Source organism: Sclerotinia sclerotiorum, genomic scaffold, assembly GCF_000146945.2.
Source record: "Sclerotinia sclerotiorum 1980 UF-70 scaffold_22 genomic scaffold, whole genome shotgun sequence".
NCBI classification, from domain to species: Eukaryota; Fungi; Ascomycota; class Leotiomycetes; order Helotiales; family Sclerotiniaceae; genus Sclerotinia; species Sclerotinia sclerotiorum.
The window spans coordinates 388,327-403,472 of NW_001820814.1; the positions used below are offsets into that span (position 1 = coordinate 388,327).

The 15,146-nt window shown below is 39.3% G+C and overlaps 5 protein-coding genes across 5 annotated transcripts in view; 3 read left to right on the plus strand and 2 right to left on the minus strand.

Moving 5' to 3' along the window:
* The window catches only part of SS1G_12818 (hypothetical protein), a gene marked incomplete at both ends in the record, with an annotated part of 1,089 nt that extends 503 nt beyond the window's left edge, over positions 1-586 (plus strand). Inside the window, 2 exons of the mRNA XM_001586191.1 lie at positions 97-220; positions 268-586. Coding sequence (XP_001586241.1) covers positions 97-220; positions 268-586 — 443 coding nt within the window. The remainder of the gene's footprint in view (positions 1-96; positions 221-267) is intronic.
* A 1,877-nt stretch (positions 587-2,463) lies between these two features.
* On the plus strand, positions 2,464-3,904 carry SS1G_12819 (hypothetical protein; the record flags this gene model as incomplete). Its single annotated transcript, XM_001586192.1, has 2 exons — positions 2,464-3,657; positions 3,707-3,904. 2 exons carry the CDS (start codon positions 2,464-2,466, stop codon positions 3,902-3,904), a joined length of 1,392 nt encoding a protein of 463 aa, XP_001586242.1.
* Positions 3,905-5,986: 2,082 nt separating this feature from the next.
* SS1G_12820 (predicted protein) lies at positions 5,987-6,389 on the minus strand (the record flags this gene model as incomplete). The annotated part of the gene is made up of 2 exons (XM_001586193.1): positions 5,987-6,189; positions 6,386-6,389. The coding sequence occupies 2 exons, from the start codon at positions 6,387-6,389 to the stop codon at positions 5,987-5,989; spliced, it is 207 nt and encodes a 68-aa protein (XP_001586243.1).
* Positions 6,390-9,465: 3,076 nt separating this feature from the next.
* On the minus strand, positions 9,466-10,656 carry SS1G_12821 (hypothetical protein; the record flags this gene model as incomplete). Its single annotated transcript, XM_001586194.1, has 3 exons — positions 9,466-10,122; positions 10,190-10,414; positions 10,492-10,656. 3 exons carry the CDS (start codon positions 10,654-10,656, stop codon positions 9,466-9,468), a joined length of 1,047 nt encoding a protein of 348 aa, XP_001586244.1.
* A 1,732-nt stretch (positions 10,657-12,388) lies between these two features.
* Positions 12,389-13,387, plus strand: SS1G_12822 (hypothetical protein; the record flags this gene model as incomplete). The annotated part of the gene is made up of 2 exons (XM_001586195.1): positions 12,389-13,146; positions 13,318-13,387. The coding sequence occupies 2 exons, from the start codon at positions 12,389-12,391 to the stop codon at positions 13,385-13,387; spliced, it is 828 nt and encodes a 275-aa protein (XP_001586245.1).
* Positions 13,388-15,146: the final 1,759 nt, after the last annotated feature.

Here is a 15,146-nt window from a genome sequence, read left to right on the forward strand (position 1 = left end):
ACCGGAGCATATATCGCAATCGAGTTACGGACAAGCTCACCTCTGTTCATGATACAATCTGGTGTTGTAGATCAGGGTCTGCAGCTGATACTCAAGCTGTTGCGGATATCGTTCATTACCAGTTGGGAATGTATGGGGTTTTGAACGGGAAAACACCAACTACACAAACAGCCGCAGCTATGTTCCAGGAACTCTGCTACGATAACAAGGATCAACTGAGGTATGAATAGAGTTCAACGCGGTTTTCTCATTCTAATTCGAAATTAGTGCCGGTTTGATTATTGCTGGTTGGGATGAACGACACGGAGGTCAAGTTTACTCAATACCATTAGGAGGATCATTACACAAGCAATCTTATGCTATTGGAGGATCTGGTTCGACATATATCTACGGATACTGTGATGCAAACTGGAAGGAGGGTATGGAAGAGGCCGATGCTGTTGATTTTGTCAAGGGCGCATTGCAGGAGGCTATTAAATGGGATGGGAGTTCCGGAGGTGTCATCAGAATGGTAGTTTTGACGGCTAAGGGAGCAAACAGGCATCTATACCTGCCAGACACGAATTATGCTGTTCGTCATCAGTAGATGATGAATGAATGTACGAATAGAACTCGACAATAATACCACGGAGTTTACGCAATGGATTAATTTGCAGGGTTTCATGGCGGTCAATGAGAGAAAGTTGCATTTTATATGAAGCGGTGAGATTAAGAATAGGAAGATTCTCATATGTGGCTTTCGAACCATGGTGTCACATTCCTTCTAGAAGTATGATTTGATACTTTTCGCGTGTCACGACATATGTGTGATTGTCCTACAGGGACAAACTAAATGAGGAAGATTCGATAGGTTTTCCTTTGATGCTTCTAGGGATGTAAAATTCAAGGTATTTGGGTATTGACGTGCGAATGTAAGATCATCTAGTTCTACTTGAGTTACCCTGGGTATCTTTTGATGGGAATACAAGCATCAACTCCAAGACTCCTTTAGATTTGAAAGCGTAACCGGACTGGGTTTATGATATCTATTGGCTCAAAGATGGGTTCGACAATAAGATTGTTGGTTGTGAAGAATTCCTAATAGTTTGGTTGCCGGAAGCTTTAGAGTCTTGCCAAAAATGTATGTACAGTTTATGTCGCAATAGCTAGTAGATACTACTACCTACCTACCGGTCCTGTGATATTCGAGATCATCTATGGTTTAGATCTACCAGGCTTTGATATTCGGTTTAGCGATTTTACTTAAATACCGATGATCGTTACTAGACAAGATTAGTACTGTTAATACTTATCTGAGTATTCATTTAATCTAAAATGACATTAATCGTATCACTTGTATTATTCTGTAATTTCTTCTTCAGAAAGAGATAGCGACCTACCTACCTACCTCCAGATACCTAGCAGTACTTTTTAAAAATATATCCTATCAAAAAAACATCCTTTTTCTTCCTTTCCTTCCTATCTATCATCATCATCCTGCATTTTACTGAATCAGTTCAGGTGGGACTCTTAGGAATTCAGGGTTCTCAGGTTTTCGTCATAGGGACCTTGGATCTATTTTACTACGGCCAGTGATAGTGAATGGATTGAAGCACAACCTCCACACACCCACACATTCACTCACACAACCCATACACCCATACACCCACACATCCATCCATCACTCAACCTGGTGAATTTCTACCCGCAGCACGACCTCGAATCTCTTTCGGTTCATTCAAATCACGTCCCTCCATCCACCCATCAACCATCCACCATCCACTATCCCCCATCAACAAACCACTTAATAAGTCACATCAACCTCCTTCTATTATCGATACGATACAGCATCAACACTTGGTGAAAATAATCCTACTTTTCAACAATCGTTGAGTATCTGAGAAATACTCGATAAATTACACTTCAAATATTTTTTTATGAATGCTGCAGGTAAGCTTTCATTCTTTCTTAATCCATACCTGCCAATATTCTGCATGCCCGCCCAGTCAGTGCAAATGGATGGGTATATGGGATCCTATTCCGTTACCCCCACGAAAGATTTATAAATGGCAACTAAATGGCGCGTCTTCACCACCATTCAACCTTTTGTCAGCCAAGTATAAACTTTTATCGCCATTCATAATGTTATCCAACACTGGAAGTTTTTGCCAGACGATACTTGGCAGCTGTTAAGAGTCAAAGGAAGGATTGTTTTGATGCTGGTCTCTATTTACCTTTTTACCCGGTAATCAAAGCCCGATCGATAGGCAAAGCAAACTACCTTCACGATAAGACTTTTGGGGAACCTCTTGGCCACTCCTTCACCAACGGCAACGAATCAGTTACCGCTCACGGATTTAAACAGACCCCTCACCATTATTCTATTCTCTCTTCTCCACATCGTTCCGGCCATCGCAGATTTGGAAGAACTAAGCTAATCGCGTACGACTGATCAGGTTTTCACAACCATAATATTTACTTGACATGGCTGCGGTGATTGATTTTGTGTCAGATTCATCGCGCTTTCACCCTCATACAATGATACCCGGCGCAGGGCATCATGGATCTTCAGAGGATTCACCATATCGACAACCTTCCAGGTCCAGAGTCGAACCTCCACTCAGTTCGAAACCCCACCCCACATCAGTAAATGATGGTACCCCTCCTCCAAGCGCAAACACTCATGCCAAATACGCCGACTCTCACGATGTAGACCACCGCACAAGAGTGAAGTCTGAACCTATTTCTCCTCCTTCGAGTTCTAGTCCAAATCCAGGTTCATTTTCAAGTCAACAAAACTTTCCACCATCTTCAGGTCCTCATGCACGACCTGAACATTCGCATACAATGAGTACGGATTCTCTCCTTAAATCTCGAAATACTTGTGCGACTTCTGAACGGACTATTACGAGATCAGCAAAGTCTCTTGATGATGTACAAAAATATGATGGTAACACGATCAAAGTTCGAGATCTGGCACATATCGAAAGTTTTGCCAGCGAAGAATTCCTTTCATTTAGAGGTCAACCTGGAAGTCAACGTACAGCAGATGATCCTGGATTAAAATACGAGATTAGTGGCATGCCCATTACGGATATTATTGAAATGGTAGCTGGACTTTTGACCAAAATCACCACCACAAACGATCGTCAACATGAAGCCTTGCAGAGAGGCATTCCATCTTCCGAGAACACAAGCAATCTTACTGGACTTTCCTCGAGCGTATTAGCGTTCCATGGAAAGAATGTGCCTAGTATTACGATTTTGAGTTACTTAACTAGAATACACAAGTACTGTCCAACAACATACGAGGTGTTCTTGAGCTTGTTGGTCTACTTTGATAGGATGACGGAGAGAGTTAACGCAGCACCAATAAATGCTATGCGACGAGAATCAATGGATCAGGATAATTCTCGACCTTCGTCTACTTACTCCGCCGAAGGTTCCGATTTGGCAGATACTCCACCAGGAGCTAGAAGCGTTCCTGAACTCAAATCAGAATTTGAAAATGCTCAATACACTCATTCACCTGGACCTGACCCTGGATTGGCTCAGTTCCCTCTCTCACACTTCTTTGTAGTTGACAGCTTCAATATTCATCGTTTGGTTATTGCTGGTGTTACTTGTGCAAGCAAATTCTTTTCTGATGTATTTTATACAAATTCTAGATACGCCAAGGTAAGCTTATTGATGAGTTGTCGTTTTCTTAACACTGACGTTTGTTTAGGTTGGTGGATTGCCATTGAATGAACTAAATCATTTGGAGCTTCAGTTCTTACTATTAAACGACTTCCGATTATCCGTCCCAGTAGAAGAATTGGAAGCTTATGGCACAATGCTTGTGGATTTTTATGCTCGAGAAATCCTTGATCAAAAACAAGGAAATGGTATGACAGGAAGTGCATACAAACAAGAGACATCTTGAGATTTTAATCCTTCTAATGTTTCTAAATGTAAGGAATCACGATAAACCTATGTTAGTGATTGTCTGTGGTTTGGACAAATGTTGGTTATTAGGTCAACTGGATGATAACAGTTCTCGATGATTATGGTGATGAGCTTTCAGCAATATAGATTTTTTTCTTCGTTTATATGCGAGGTCAGCGGCTTCTTCTCCCTTTTCTATTTCTCTTATTTGAGATTGATTTGGTTTAGAGCAATTGATCATAAAAGATACCCTTCTTTTTCTTACACTCTCTTAATATCACTTTACGAAGATTACAGATCTCAAATTTGGTTTTATCACGTAGCATCGTGTTTCATTTTTGATAATTTGGTCTTCTTGCAGGTTTAGTCCTAGGAATGAATGGACTATGTTAGATTTTGACTTCTCTTTTTTTCTGGAGAGTTGGGATGGAATTCACAGGGGTTCAGTGGGTTGATATAAGAAGGCGGACAGACAGAGACGAGCAAATACTGGTTGAGTAGCATTAAACTGATGCACTTTTTGAGATATGGAGGGAAACATACGCAGATTAGGATGTGGCTAATTCGAAGATGAATTATCTATCATTCATCAATGATAGCATAGCATGGTTTTGGTGGAAAAAATCAAGTGGATGGATACAATTGATGGATGGAGCTAAATGCTTGAGCTGAGTGTTGACCTGAGTGCTTGAGCACAGCAAAAAATAGCGAAAGCGATGATATGAGATATGATGACAATACACTGGAGATGAATGGATGGATGACGGTTGGATGCTTGCTTGTATGCATGCATGGGGATATGAATGGGAGTATGAATTTTAGAGGTCCGGAATGAAATGTTTGATATGGCGTTGAAAGGGGGAGTAATTGGATGGGTATGAACCTGTTTGTTTGTGTGTGCTTTTCTATACATTACTTTTGGTAGCTTTCTTTAGCTCTCTATTGTTTTTGTTTTCCTTTTGCTAGGATTTTTTGTTCGTTTGTTTGTTTGTTTGGGTGGGGGTGGAGTGAGGAGCGAGTGTTATGTAGGTAGATTGGATGGGAGATGTAGGAAAGGATGGGGGAGGGGAAAGGAAGGGAGGTGAGGAAATGAGATGAGATGAGATGAGATGAGATGGGAGGTAAGGAGAAGGGGGGGAAAAGTTGGTGGATGTAGATTTAGTTGATTGATTGAGCTCATTAGGATTAATAGAATGAAATGGGATTGAATGAATTGATTATCATTTTCTAGTTGTATATTGTGTATACATATGTTTGTGTGTGCGTGTGTGTGTGAATATATATTATTATAAGAATATTGTTATATCATATAAAATCTACTATTCATTCTAATTACTCTATATTATAAATTCTAATATATCTATCACCCAACCTCAATCTCAAACCTCAAACCCTTTCAATCCACTCATTCCCTATCAATCCCTAAATCTAATCTCAATACAAACACATAAATAAATAAACTAAAAAATAAATCCAAACCATCCAACTATCAAACTCAAACATAAACACCAAGACTAATACAGGAATAAATCTCACCCACCTTTCCCCCCCACATTTCTCTCTCTCTGTGTCTGTGTATATATATATGATTATATATATAATATACTTCTCAAAGCCACTTAAACCAAAAAAGATATATCAATAAATTCATATTCATATCCCTTGGATATTTTATGTTTTATGTTTTATATTTTAATCATTAATTATTCGAGTGATTATATCTATCTATATTGTGGAAAGCTGTTGTTGGGTTTGATGGGTAGTTGTTAGTGAGTTTTAGTAAGTTTTTGGTTTTTTGAGGTTGATCAATTGTTGGATGTTGATTTTAGGAGTGAGGATAGAGATGAGGATGAGGATGAGGATGGGGAGAGGAAGGGGAAGAGGGGGAGAAAAGAAAAGAAAACTTATATCTTTCTTTATTATCAATCCAAGCAAAAACTTCCCATGTGAAAAAATTAATATTTCTATATTCTTTTCTTTTCTTCTTTTTCTTTTTCCTTCCTCTTACTCTTTTTCTTATACTTCTACCCTCATTCTTCATCTTCATCTTCCTCTTACTCTTTTTCTTATACTTCTACCCTCATTCTTCATCTTCATCTTCATCTTCATCTTCATCTTCATCTTCATCTTCATCTTCATCTTCATCTTCATCTTCATCTTCATCTTCATCTTCATCTTCATCTTCATCTTCATCTTCATCTTCATCTTCATCTTCATCTTCATCTTCATCTTCATCTTCATCCTCCTCCTCCTCCCACCCCTCCCCAATCCTCACAATACCCTCTTAATCCTCTTATCTCTCTCCTCTTGTTGCCTACTTCTCCTCCACCTCTATTTCCTCCTCTTCCCCTCGAAAATAAATCCTCTATTCTTTTTTCTATTAATTTCCCATCTTTTTCCTTTTTCCTTTTCCTTTTTTTCTTTCCTATTTTTCTAGGGGGTTGAAATTTATTGGCATTTGTATTTGTATTTATATTACGCATCTGTATGTACATCCGCTCCCATCTCCTCAATCCTATCAATAATATACCTATAGAACTAGGTCCAGAGCCGAATTCTCGTAGGGTGGGTGGGGTGGGGTGGGCGAGGATTTTTATTTTTGAATTTATTTTTGACTTTGATTTTGTTTTTCTATTTCTTTTTGGACTTGAATTTGAATAAGTATAAATATAAATATAAATATCAGTCTGAAGAGATAACCCCAAAACAACAGTCTGAAGTGTTCGAAGAAGAGGCGAACAGAGGATGTATGTTGGATTTAGATGAGAGAGTTTGGTGTTTAGGGTGGGGCATTGGGATTTTCCGTGGGGGGTTAGAGGGGGATCGGTGAGGGGGGGTGAGTGGATGTGAATGTGGGAGAGGGGGAGGTTGTTGTAGGCCTGGGGGGTGTTAATATGTAGAGGGAGGGGAGGATAGATAGGGAGGAGGGAGGAGAAGAGGGGAAGGAAATACCTGGGCGTGACGACGAATTTTATTATTATTCTTGCTTTATGGGGGTTTGGTTTGGGTTTATACTTAGTTCTGGAACTCCGACTATCCGTAGATTTAGATCTTTCCGTAATTTTAGATCTATCTCTAGATTTAGACCTTTCTGCAAATTTAGACCTTTCCCTAGATTTAGATCTTTCTGTACTTCCACATCTTTCTGCAGATCTAAATCTTTCTATACCTCCACATCTCTCCCCAGATTAAGATCCGCCAATACATCCATCCATAAACTTCCCCATAACCCCAGCTTCCTCAGAAAAACATTTCCGAGACGGTAGAGAAGCCGATCCAGATTTAGATTTCCTAGGAGAACTTTTCAACAAATCAGTATCAGTATCCTTACATCGGGAATGTGAGGATGATTTCGGGAATCAGAAACCTATGGTTTGAGTAATTGGGTTCTTACTGAGGGATGCTGTTCTAGTTGGTTAGATGGGATGGGATGGGATGGGGGTATAGAGATTTTCGAGTATGAATGCGAGATAAGGATTGATGTAATGGGTGTGAATGTTTGATGTGAAAAGTAAGATGGAGATGGAGATGGAAATGTGCATTTATACATAATAAGATTACATCATTAAGAAATTCTTGAGAAATATGGAATATAATGAATACATCGCACCACAACACAAGAACCGTATAACAGCAGAAACTAATCCACGGAGGCGGTGGCCATTTCTCCAAAAGAATTCCCGCCCAATGTATAGAGTCACACTTATATTTACTTTGACTAACCCTACATCTATAACAATAATACTATTGATCCACTAGAAAAGAGTATCTATCATCTACCATCTTTTACTAAATCATATGTAGAATCCTAAATCAGAGAAACAGACAGATGATTTAAGATAGAAGCCCAGTGAGGCGGGGCATGTATGCATGCTGTAATGGTCTTTAATAGGTCTGGGTATTATTGAGAAGCAGAGGCGATGATTTTAGATGATGTGAATAAATGAATGAATGAATTAATTAATTGTTGATGGTTGATGAAGGAAATAATTCTAATTCTAACTGTAACTCTAATTTTAATTCTAAGAATGACTTTTTGTGAGATATTTTCAACATAAAGATCCTCACCTAAATCAAAACTGATACACCCTACTATAGAATAAAACTAACCAGTACAGTTTTGCCAATGCTAGTCTCTTCTATTGATACATGTGATATAAACTCAAACTAAAAAGTTTCCACTAGATACCCTAGCAGTCTCAGGCCTTCAAAACGGCCATTCGTTCGCCTTATTGAGAGGCGATGTTCGGTAAACACATCAGCTAGTAAATTTGAAGAATTTTCAAGTTTTCTAATTTGGGTATTCATTCAGTAAATGCATGAATGAATTATGAAGAGTACAAGCACCAGCACTAGCACTGGCACTGGCATCGCCATCACATTTCATTTTCATCATTTTGTGGCAATTTAAAAATTGATGCTACTAGTGTGCTGGGTGAGTAGTTAAATAGCAAATCAAACTCGGAGAGGAGTTGTTTGATTCTTGATACTTGATACTTTATTGATACTATATACCCATTCCAACTCCCATTACGCCACAACAAACAAACTGTAGAGGAGTTCCAAGAATACAATACACACAAAGCAGCGCAAGTCCCAGGTTCCTCATTCCTCGTTCCTTATATTACTCCCTCACTCCCTTCCTCCCCTTCCTCCCTCCCTCCCTCCCCCCATACAAGCAACCAACTTATTCCATCCCATCTCTCCAACTTCCATCCCCAGGAAGATATCAGGAAAATAAGATCGATATCAATCTTACAATACATACTTACCTAACCGTGAAATAAAAACTTCTATTCACAAGAAATAATTTACACAGGTAATCAATCAATCAATCAATAAGATAACCATCAAGTAAGAAACTTTTCATTCATTCATGCACATCTTAAATAAGAGCAATTGGCTCGATACCAGAAGCTAGCTAGCTAGCTAGTTAATATATAGAGTTGAGTTGAGGTGAGTAGATTTATCCATCTACCTATCTAGTGAATTAAACAGCTTATTGATATAATTATAATAAACAAACCAATAAAATATAAAAAACTAAAATAAACTATCTATCTTTTGTTGCATACCTGAATAATAGGGGGGGGTACCATCTACCTATCTATCTATCTATCTATCGACACTGTTGACTGGAGACGAGTAGTCGAATAGAACCATCCCAGTGATTTCAGTTCTCCCATTGATTATCTCATCTTCCTCGCAAGAATAGATTTAATTTTAACTTCTCGGCCCCAGAAGACTTGTCTGGGTTAAATTGGATAATCTGATCTATTGAAATTGAAAAAGGAGAGCACTTCCAAATTTCTGCAACGACGATGGAATAAGAATAGCTTAGTTCTCTATTTCTAAAACACAGGAGAAATCATGCATCAAAAGTTCATCACTCTAAGATTGCATGAACTGGTAAAAAAAGATCAACTGAGATCAAATCAATGCGTAAAATGTATCATTAGAGTGTCATATGCTGTGATAAGCTCAAAACCTTTAGGCCATGTAAAATGTAAAGGCAGGTGTTGATACAAAGAGATTTGTTTCTCACACATACTTCTTTAACTATTCCTCCATCTTATCTCCTTCGGCAGGTTTCTCTTCTTCTTCATCATCTTCACCTTCCAAAGCCGCCTTCGCTAACTTCTCAGCTTCCTCAAGAATATCCTTTGGTACTTCCTCATGTCTTCCCTTTGTTGGTCCATCAAGATTGCTAATCCAGGTCATCTCAAGCTCAAATTCCTTATCCTTATTGTCATCATGCGCCACGTAAATAATTCTTGCAGCTTCTTTGACACCATCTAATAGACTCAACTTCCCTGCTGCAAGATCCAACTTCTCTAACTCGGCCTTTGCGACTTGACGTCCTTTACCAGTAGCAGCTCCATAGTAACCCCAGTATAATCCACTTGGTTCAATCATATAAAGACCAGGTCCACCATACTTCTTGCCTTCAACCTTTCCCCCAGAACCAATAGATGGTCCACTTCCTACTTGTCCATCAACTGGTAATTCCTGTTCAGAATCATAACCTGCAACGATCGCAGTAATACCGAATGGTCGTACGGATGAATAGAGGGTATATGCTTGAAGGTATCCACCCATTCGACTAGCCAAATCTGAGGTTGTAATTGGAGTTTTATAAACGTTACGCCAACTTGCAGCTTCATCGCGTGCACGGGAAATGAAATGTCTACCATCTGGTACTAATCCTGAAGATACCTGTAAAAGGATAATTAGCCATCTAATCACTTCAAAATGACTATTCAAGTATCAAGGTTGTACATACAGCACCCATATGTCTATCGATTGTCGCAATACGTTTGTTGGCTCCCGCTTTTAAGAGCTTGCTGGTGATGATCTTCTCAACTGCAAGTACAACTCCATCTTTACATTTAATTCCAACAGAGGTTCCACCATTTTCGACCGCCTTTACTGCATATTCGACTTGGAAGTTTCGTCCATCCGGGGAGAAGACGGAATTCGAAAGATCGTAACCTGTACCTATCGAAGTCTAATATAAGGTGGGTAGTTAGCTTGAGAAGCTCATTTATTGATGAGATGTGCCAATCTGAATAAATTGAAGCTTACCATGATTTCTAGATTTTGTTGGAGGATATCGGAGAGCTTTAAAAACAAAGAATTGGGATGACGTGGAGAGATTCGGAGGGATTTAATGAAGCTCTTGAGATTCTGTATATCAGAGCTCCAGGCACCACGAAACGCGTTTAGGTTGGCGGCGGCTCTTAGCGTCATCTTTAATTATTGGCCTTGATGTTAAGGCCAAGATGTAAGTCACATGATGATAAGAGAATCAACGGATAAGACGATAAGACACGAGAGGCAAAGAACTAAAAGGGCTACCCCTGATAGAAAGTGGTACCCAATAACGAAACATGGGGGGCACGGGAAAAGAGTCTCATGCAGGTCGATCAAGTCATTCAGTCTTTCACTCCACAACATCAATCACATCGCCTTTGACCATGACCTTGTGCTTGCCGTGACTCTTTGTACTTCTTTTTGCTAGGTATAGAGTACACATATTTCTCGATTAGTACAGTACAGTGGCCTGACCAATATTCCATTGGATTTAGTTGAACGGATGGAATTAGAAGAGTAAACCAAAAGGATCTTATTGGTGACGCTCCGCTGGGCCACTGCCGTGGAGGCCTTTTCGCTCCGCTCCAGGTTCGAATTTCATGGATAGATGGATGGATGGATGATATGTACTTAACCTCCCTATGGTAACCTTGAGTGATTCTTGGACTTGATCGGAAAACACAGTGAATTAGATCTAGAGCGAAGCGAAAAAGCCTCCATGGCAGTGGCCCAGCGGGGCGTCATCAACTCAGTCATATTTTCATATTTTCATGTTTAATCTTTTGGCTTGCGTAAGATAACCATATCAGATGATTTTATACTCAGATGTCCAGATAGATGCAGCAACAGATTGGATTTGAATTTAAAGGGATTACTTTGCCTACCTAGTACTTAATCTTCCCCATTAAACAATACTAGGTATACCAAATATATTTCTAATGATCTACAAACAGCTGTTCATCTCTTTTGGTGAAGCATAAAGATCTGAAATGAAAAAAGTAACCTCATCCAGTAAATCGATGTAAAGGTCATACTCGTGTCATAGAACAATTGGCAGATAAAATGATTGAATGGGGATTAATGGGTTAAAATAGTGCAACGCTAACAGCCCAATATGTTTAAAATAGAAAATCATTGGCTTTTAGAGAATGTTGGGTTGGACATTATAAAACAAAGAGGGGTTTATCAAATCACTTATCAATCAACAATCAGTCACATTACGGCTATCTCTTTGATACCTAGTACATGCGTACCGTGCCATCGAACCGGAAACATGAACTGAATGAATATCGAAACCTCCTTCCTTCTTTCCTTCCACTTTACATCTTTTTATAAACTTCCATCAACATTATGTCTTGCTATCAAATCCTCTCACAATAACATATAAACCCACTTCAAAGTTACTAAACATTTACATTCATCTCTTTCTAATTCTGAGACTTTCGTGGCGACTGAATCATTCCAAATAAGCTCATTTCCCAAAGGTCATCTTCCTCCCCTTACCCGCGATCGCCGCTACCACCCTTCAATCTAAGAAATCCCTTCCATTTCTCCCAAGAGTAATCCCATTCTACCTTTACTTCAGTACATAGCATAGTCAATAATAACAAGCAAACCGTTTTTGCATTTGTCCACAAAAGTCTGCTCCATTCTCTTGCATATTGCATGTTCGTCTGACTATAGCCATTTTACTACAAAGCAGAACGACATTCGGCTTCGACCTCTTTTCTTTCTCAAAAATATTCCAAACAGTCGAGATACTTTACAAGATCCATCTTGAAGATCGTCAGATCATTTGCAACTTAAGGTTTGTTATTCATCTTCCTCAAAGGTAACTCAACTGACGCATCTGCTGTAGCATTAAGTAGTCAGTTACACATAGAGCGTCATGGCTACACAAGAAGAGCTCGCGATGCTTTTCGCTCGCAATCTTTCCCTCCACAATCCTCCTCCTCCTGTCCCCGTAGAACAACCAAAAGAAGTTGAACCAACATATACATACTCAGTTTCTCAACATTATACCCATTCCGCACATGTTGTTAAGCAACCATCCAGACCAGCTTCCGAACCACCGCAAACAGATCAACTTACAGTAGATATTATACTCGCAAGACATGGTGTCGATTCTTCCTCATTATACCCTACCCAAATTGAACTCTTCAAGACCGCAGATGCTAGTCAGCAGATGCGATTAATTGAGTTATGGAGAATCTGCCCACCATACAATGGAGGGCAAGCGTTGCCACAAGATCTGTGGACTGGGCCTTCTACTAGCTTTGAGCAAGAAGAATCCATGGCAAGGTTGAGATATGAACGACAAATGTTGGAAGAAAGAATGTCTCGAACACAAGATTCAAGTATGGATGATGATACTATGAGTGATGGTAGTAGCCATGCTCCATTGACACCAATTCAAGGTGGAGATGCACGCTGGAATCATGCCGAGAATGTTGAACCTTACATGGCATCTGGTTATGAGCTTTTAGCTGCGCGAGACTATGAACAATCAGCGGGTCCCTCTAAAGACATATACTCGCACTTCGGATCGGCAGTCGGTGGACCTCAGTACAAGCAATCTATTGACCCCGTCTATAAGACTGTCGAAACTATTCATGGATACCCAAATGTTGAAGCGATGGAGAATCAGTGAGTATTTTCTTGCCAAGTTCATGAGTTGGCACTTTACTCTCCCCTTTTTTCGTTAACCCCACCTCGAACAAACCCCACTTTACGTTTTTAAATGCAACCCCACCCCTTTCTTTCTCACCGATTTTAATAGCTTCTCACATTTGCGTTTTCACTAACTAAATATCATAGGTATGGAGCATTTCAAAATTTTCAATTCGGTGGATACACAAATGGAGGTGAAGATGAGGAGATGTTGTAAATAATCATACGTTTTACTCTAGGTAGCTATAGTTAGCACTTCCATAGAGTTAAGCATGCCAGGCATGGAATTTGGGGAAATTGTTATTGTTCGGCGAGACATTGCATGATATTTTTGGTTCTTGGAAGGAGTATCTGGAGGGCTATTAGGAAATGCATGCATGGAGTACATCTGCATTTATATTCTACAAAATATGTTTTAAGGCTGGTGGTTGGTCAAAGACGATGATTCCTTCGTCTTTCATGTACTTTTCTTATCTTGATTTATGATTTCTTTCGTGCGAGGTACGTACCTTCTGATCCTTCTATCCCTGTTACACATTCGTCCATTTCTCGATCCCTCGATCCCTCGATCCCTCCATTACCCCTACCTTTCCTCCCCTATACACTCTCGCTACGACAGTTCAACAGTCCATACCTTCCTACACTTCTTCTTTTGCCCTTTTCATCCAAATCACATGAGCATCAAACATCACTCATTAGGTACTGAAGGTACGCATAATCCCCTCCCTTCTCTACTCTACTCTCCGCTTCCCATCTCAATCCCCATTTTTTAATCATACAACCTCTTACTACTCACATAAAAGCTTTCTTCTCTGGATTCACAAACAATCGCATTCCATTTACTGTATCGCCATCGCCATTGGTATTTGGACCTAGACCTGGACCTGGATCTGGATCTGGATTTTTATTGTTTCATGCCCAATCACTCATTTTCTTTTGTTCTGATTGATATTTGTATGCTCTAGTGTTAGATGTGTTTTACAGTTTTGCAGATGTAATGGAATATAATTATTTTATACCTAGTTTAATAATGCTTTGATTTTGGATTTGAGTTTTTGTGATGGTGATGGTGATAGTGATGATATTATATACTGTAATATAAGTCTAGTACCCCACTTCTCGGCCACCCCTAATCTCGGCCACCGTTTTACACCAAAAATCGCTATTTTTAACTATTAATAACTTTATAATTGATTAATGCAATTCAATAAAATTTGAACTATAGATTGATTATATAATTATTTGTTAAAAGGAATAGAAGTTACCGGTACTAATCACGTGTCGTGATTAGTAATACGGTTACCTAAACAGGCTAGATTAGACGAACCATAAGCAGGCATATTGGTCCCCTCCGAGTGTCACACTCAAGAATACTGAGTAAAGTATCTTGTATTAGAAAATACTAAGCTAAGGAGAAAAGAAGAAGGAAAACAAGAGTAGAGAGTTTTCCTATGATTAAATACAAACGGGGCATGCCACGTGACCCGGAGGTGTGAGGCGTCACACCGAGGATACCAAGAGGATATTTTAAGATGCCTACACGTGTAGTAATATAGTCAATATAGAGGCCTCTTCCACCCAATCTTTTAATATTATTAATAAATTCTGAAAATCTCAGATCTTTAATACTTGATTTCATTGAAATCTGAAAGGTTAAACTTTTGAATTTTTAATTTGTTGTTACGTCGGACTCCACAAGCCCATTACCACGTGATGGACCCTACATAATATGCACGAAAAATAAAGGTCCAACATATTCTTAGGTCCAGGACTTTTCGGGGTCCTGAAGGTCCATAGCATAAAGATCTATATAGTCAGGACGAATTTCCTTTGTATAGAGCTTCGTGCTCAAGATCAATCATTTAGTATACTCTACTATTAGTTACTAATTGTATCATTGTCATTACTTAAGTCCCTGCTTGACGTCTAGTTATAAACCTCCTCGAGAGCGTAGGGCACTTCTACATGATCTAGAC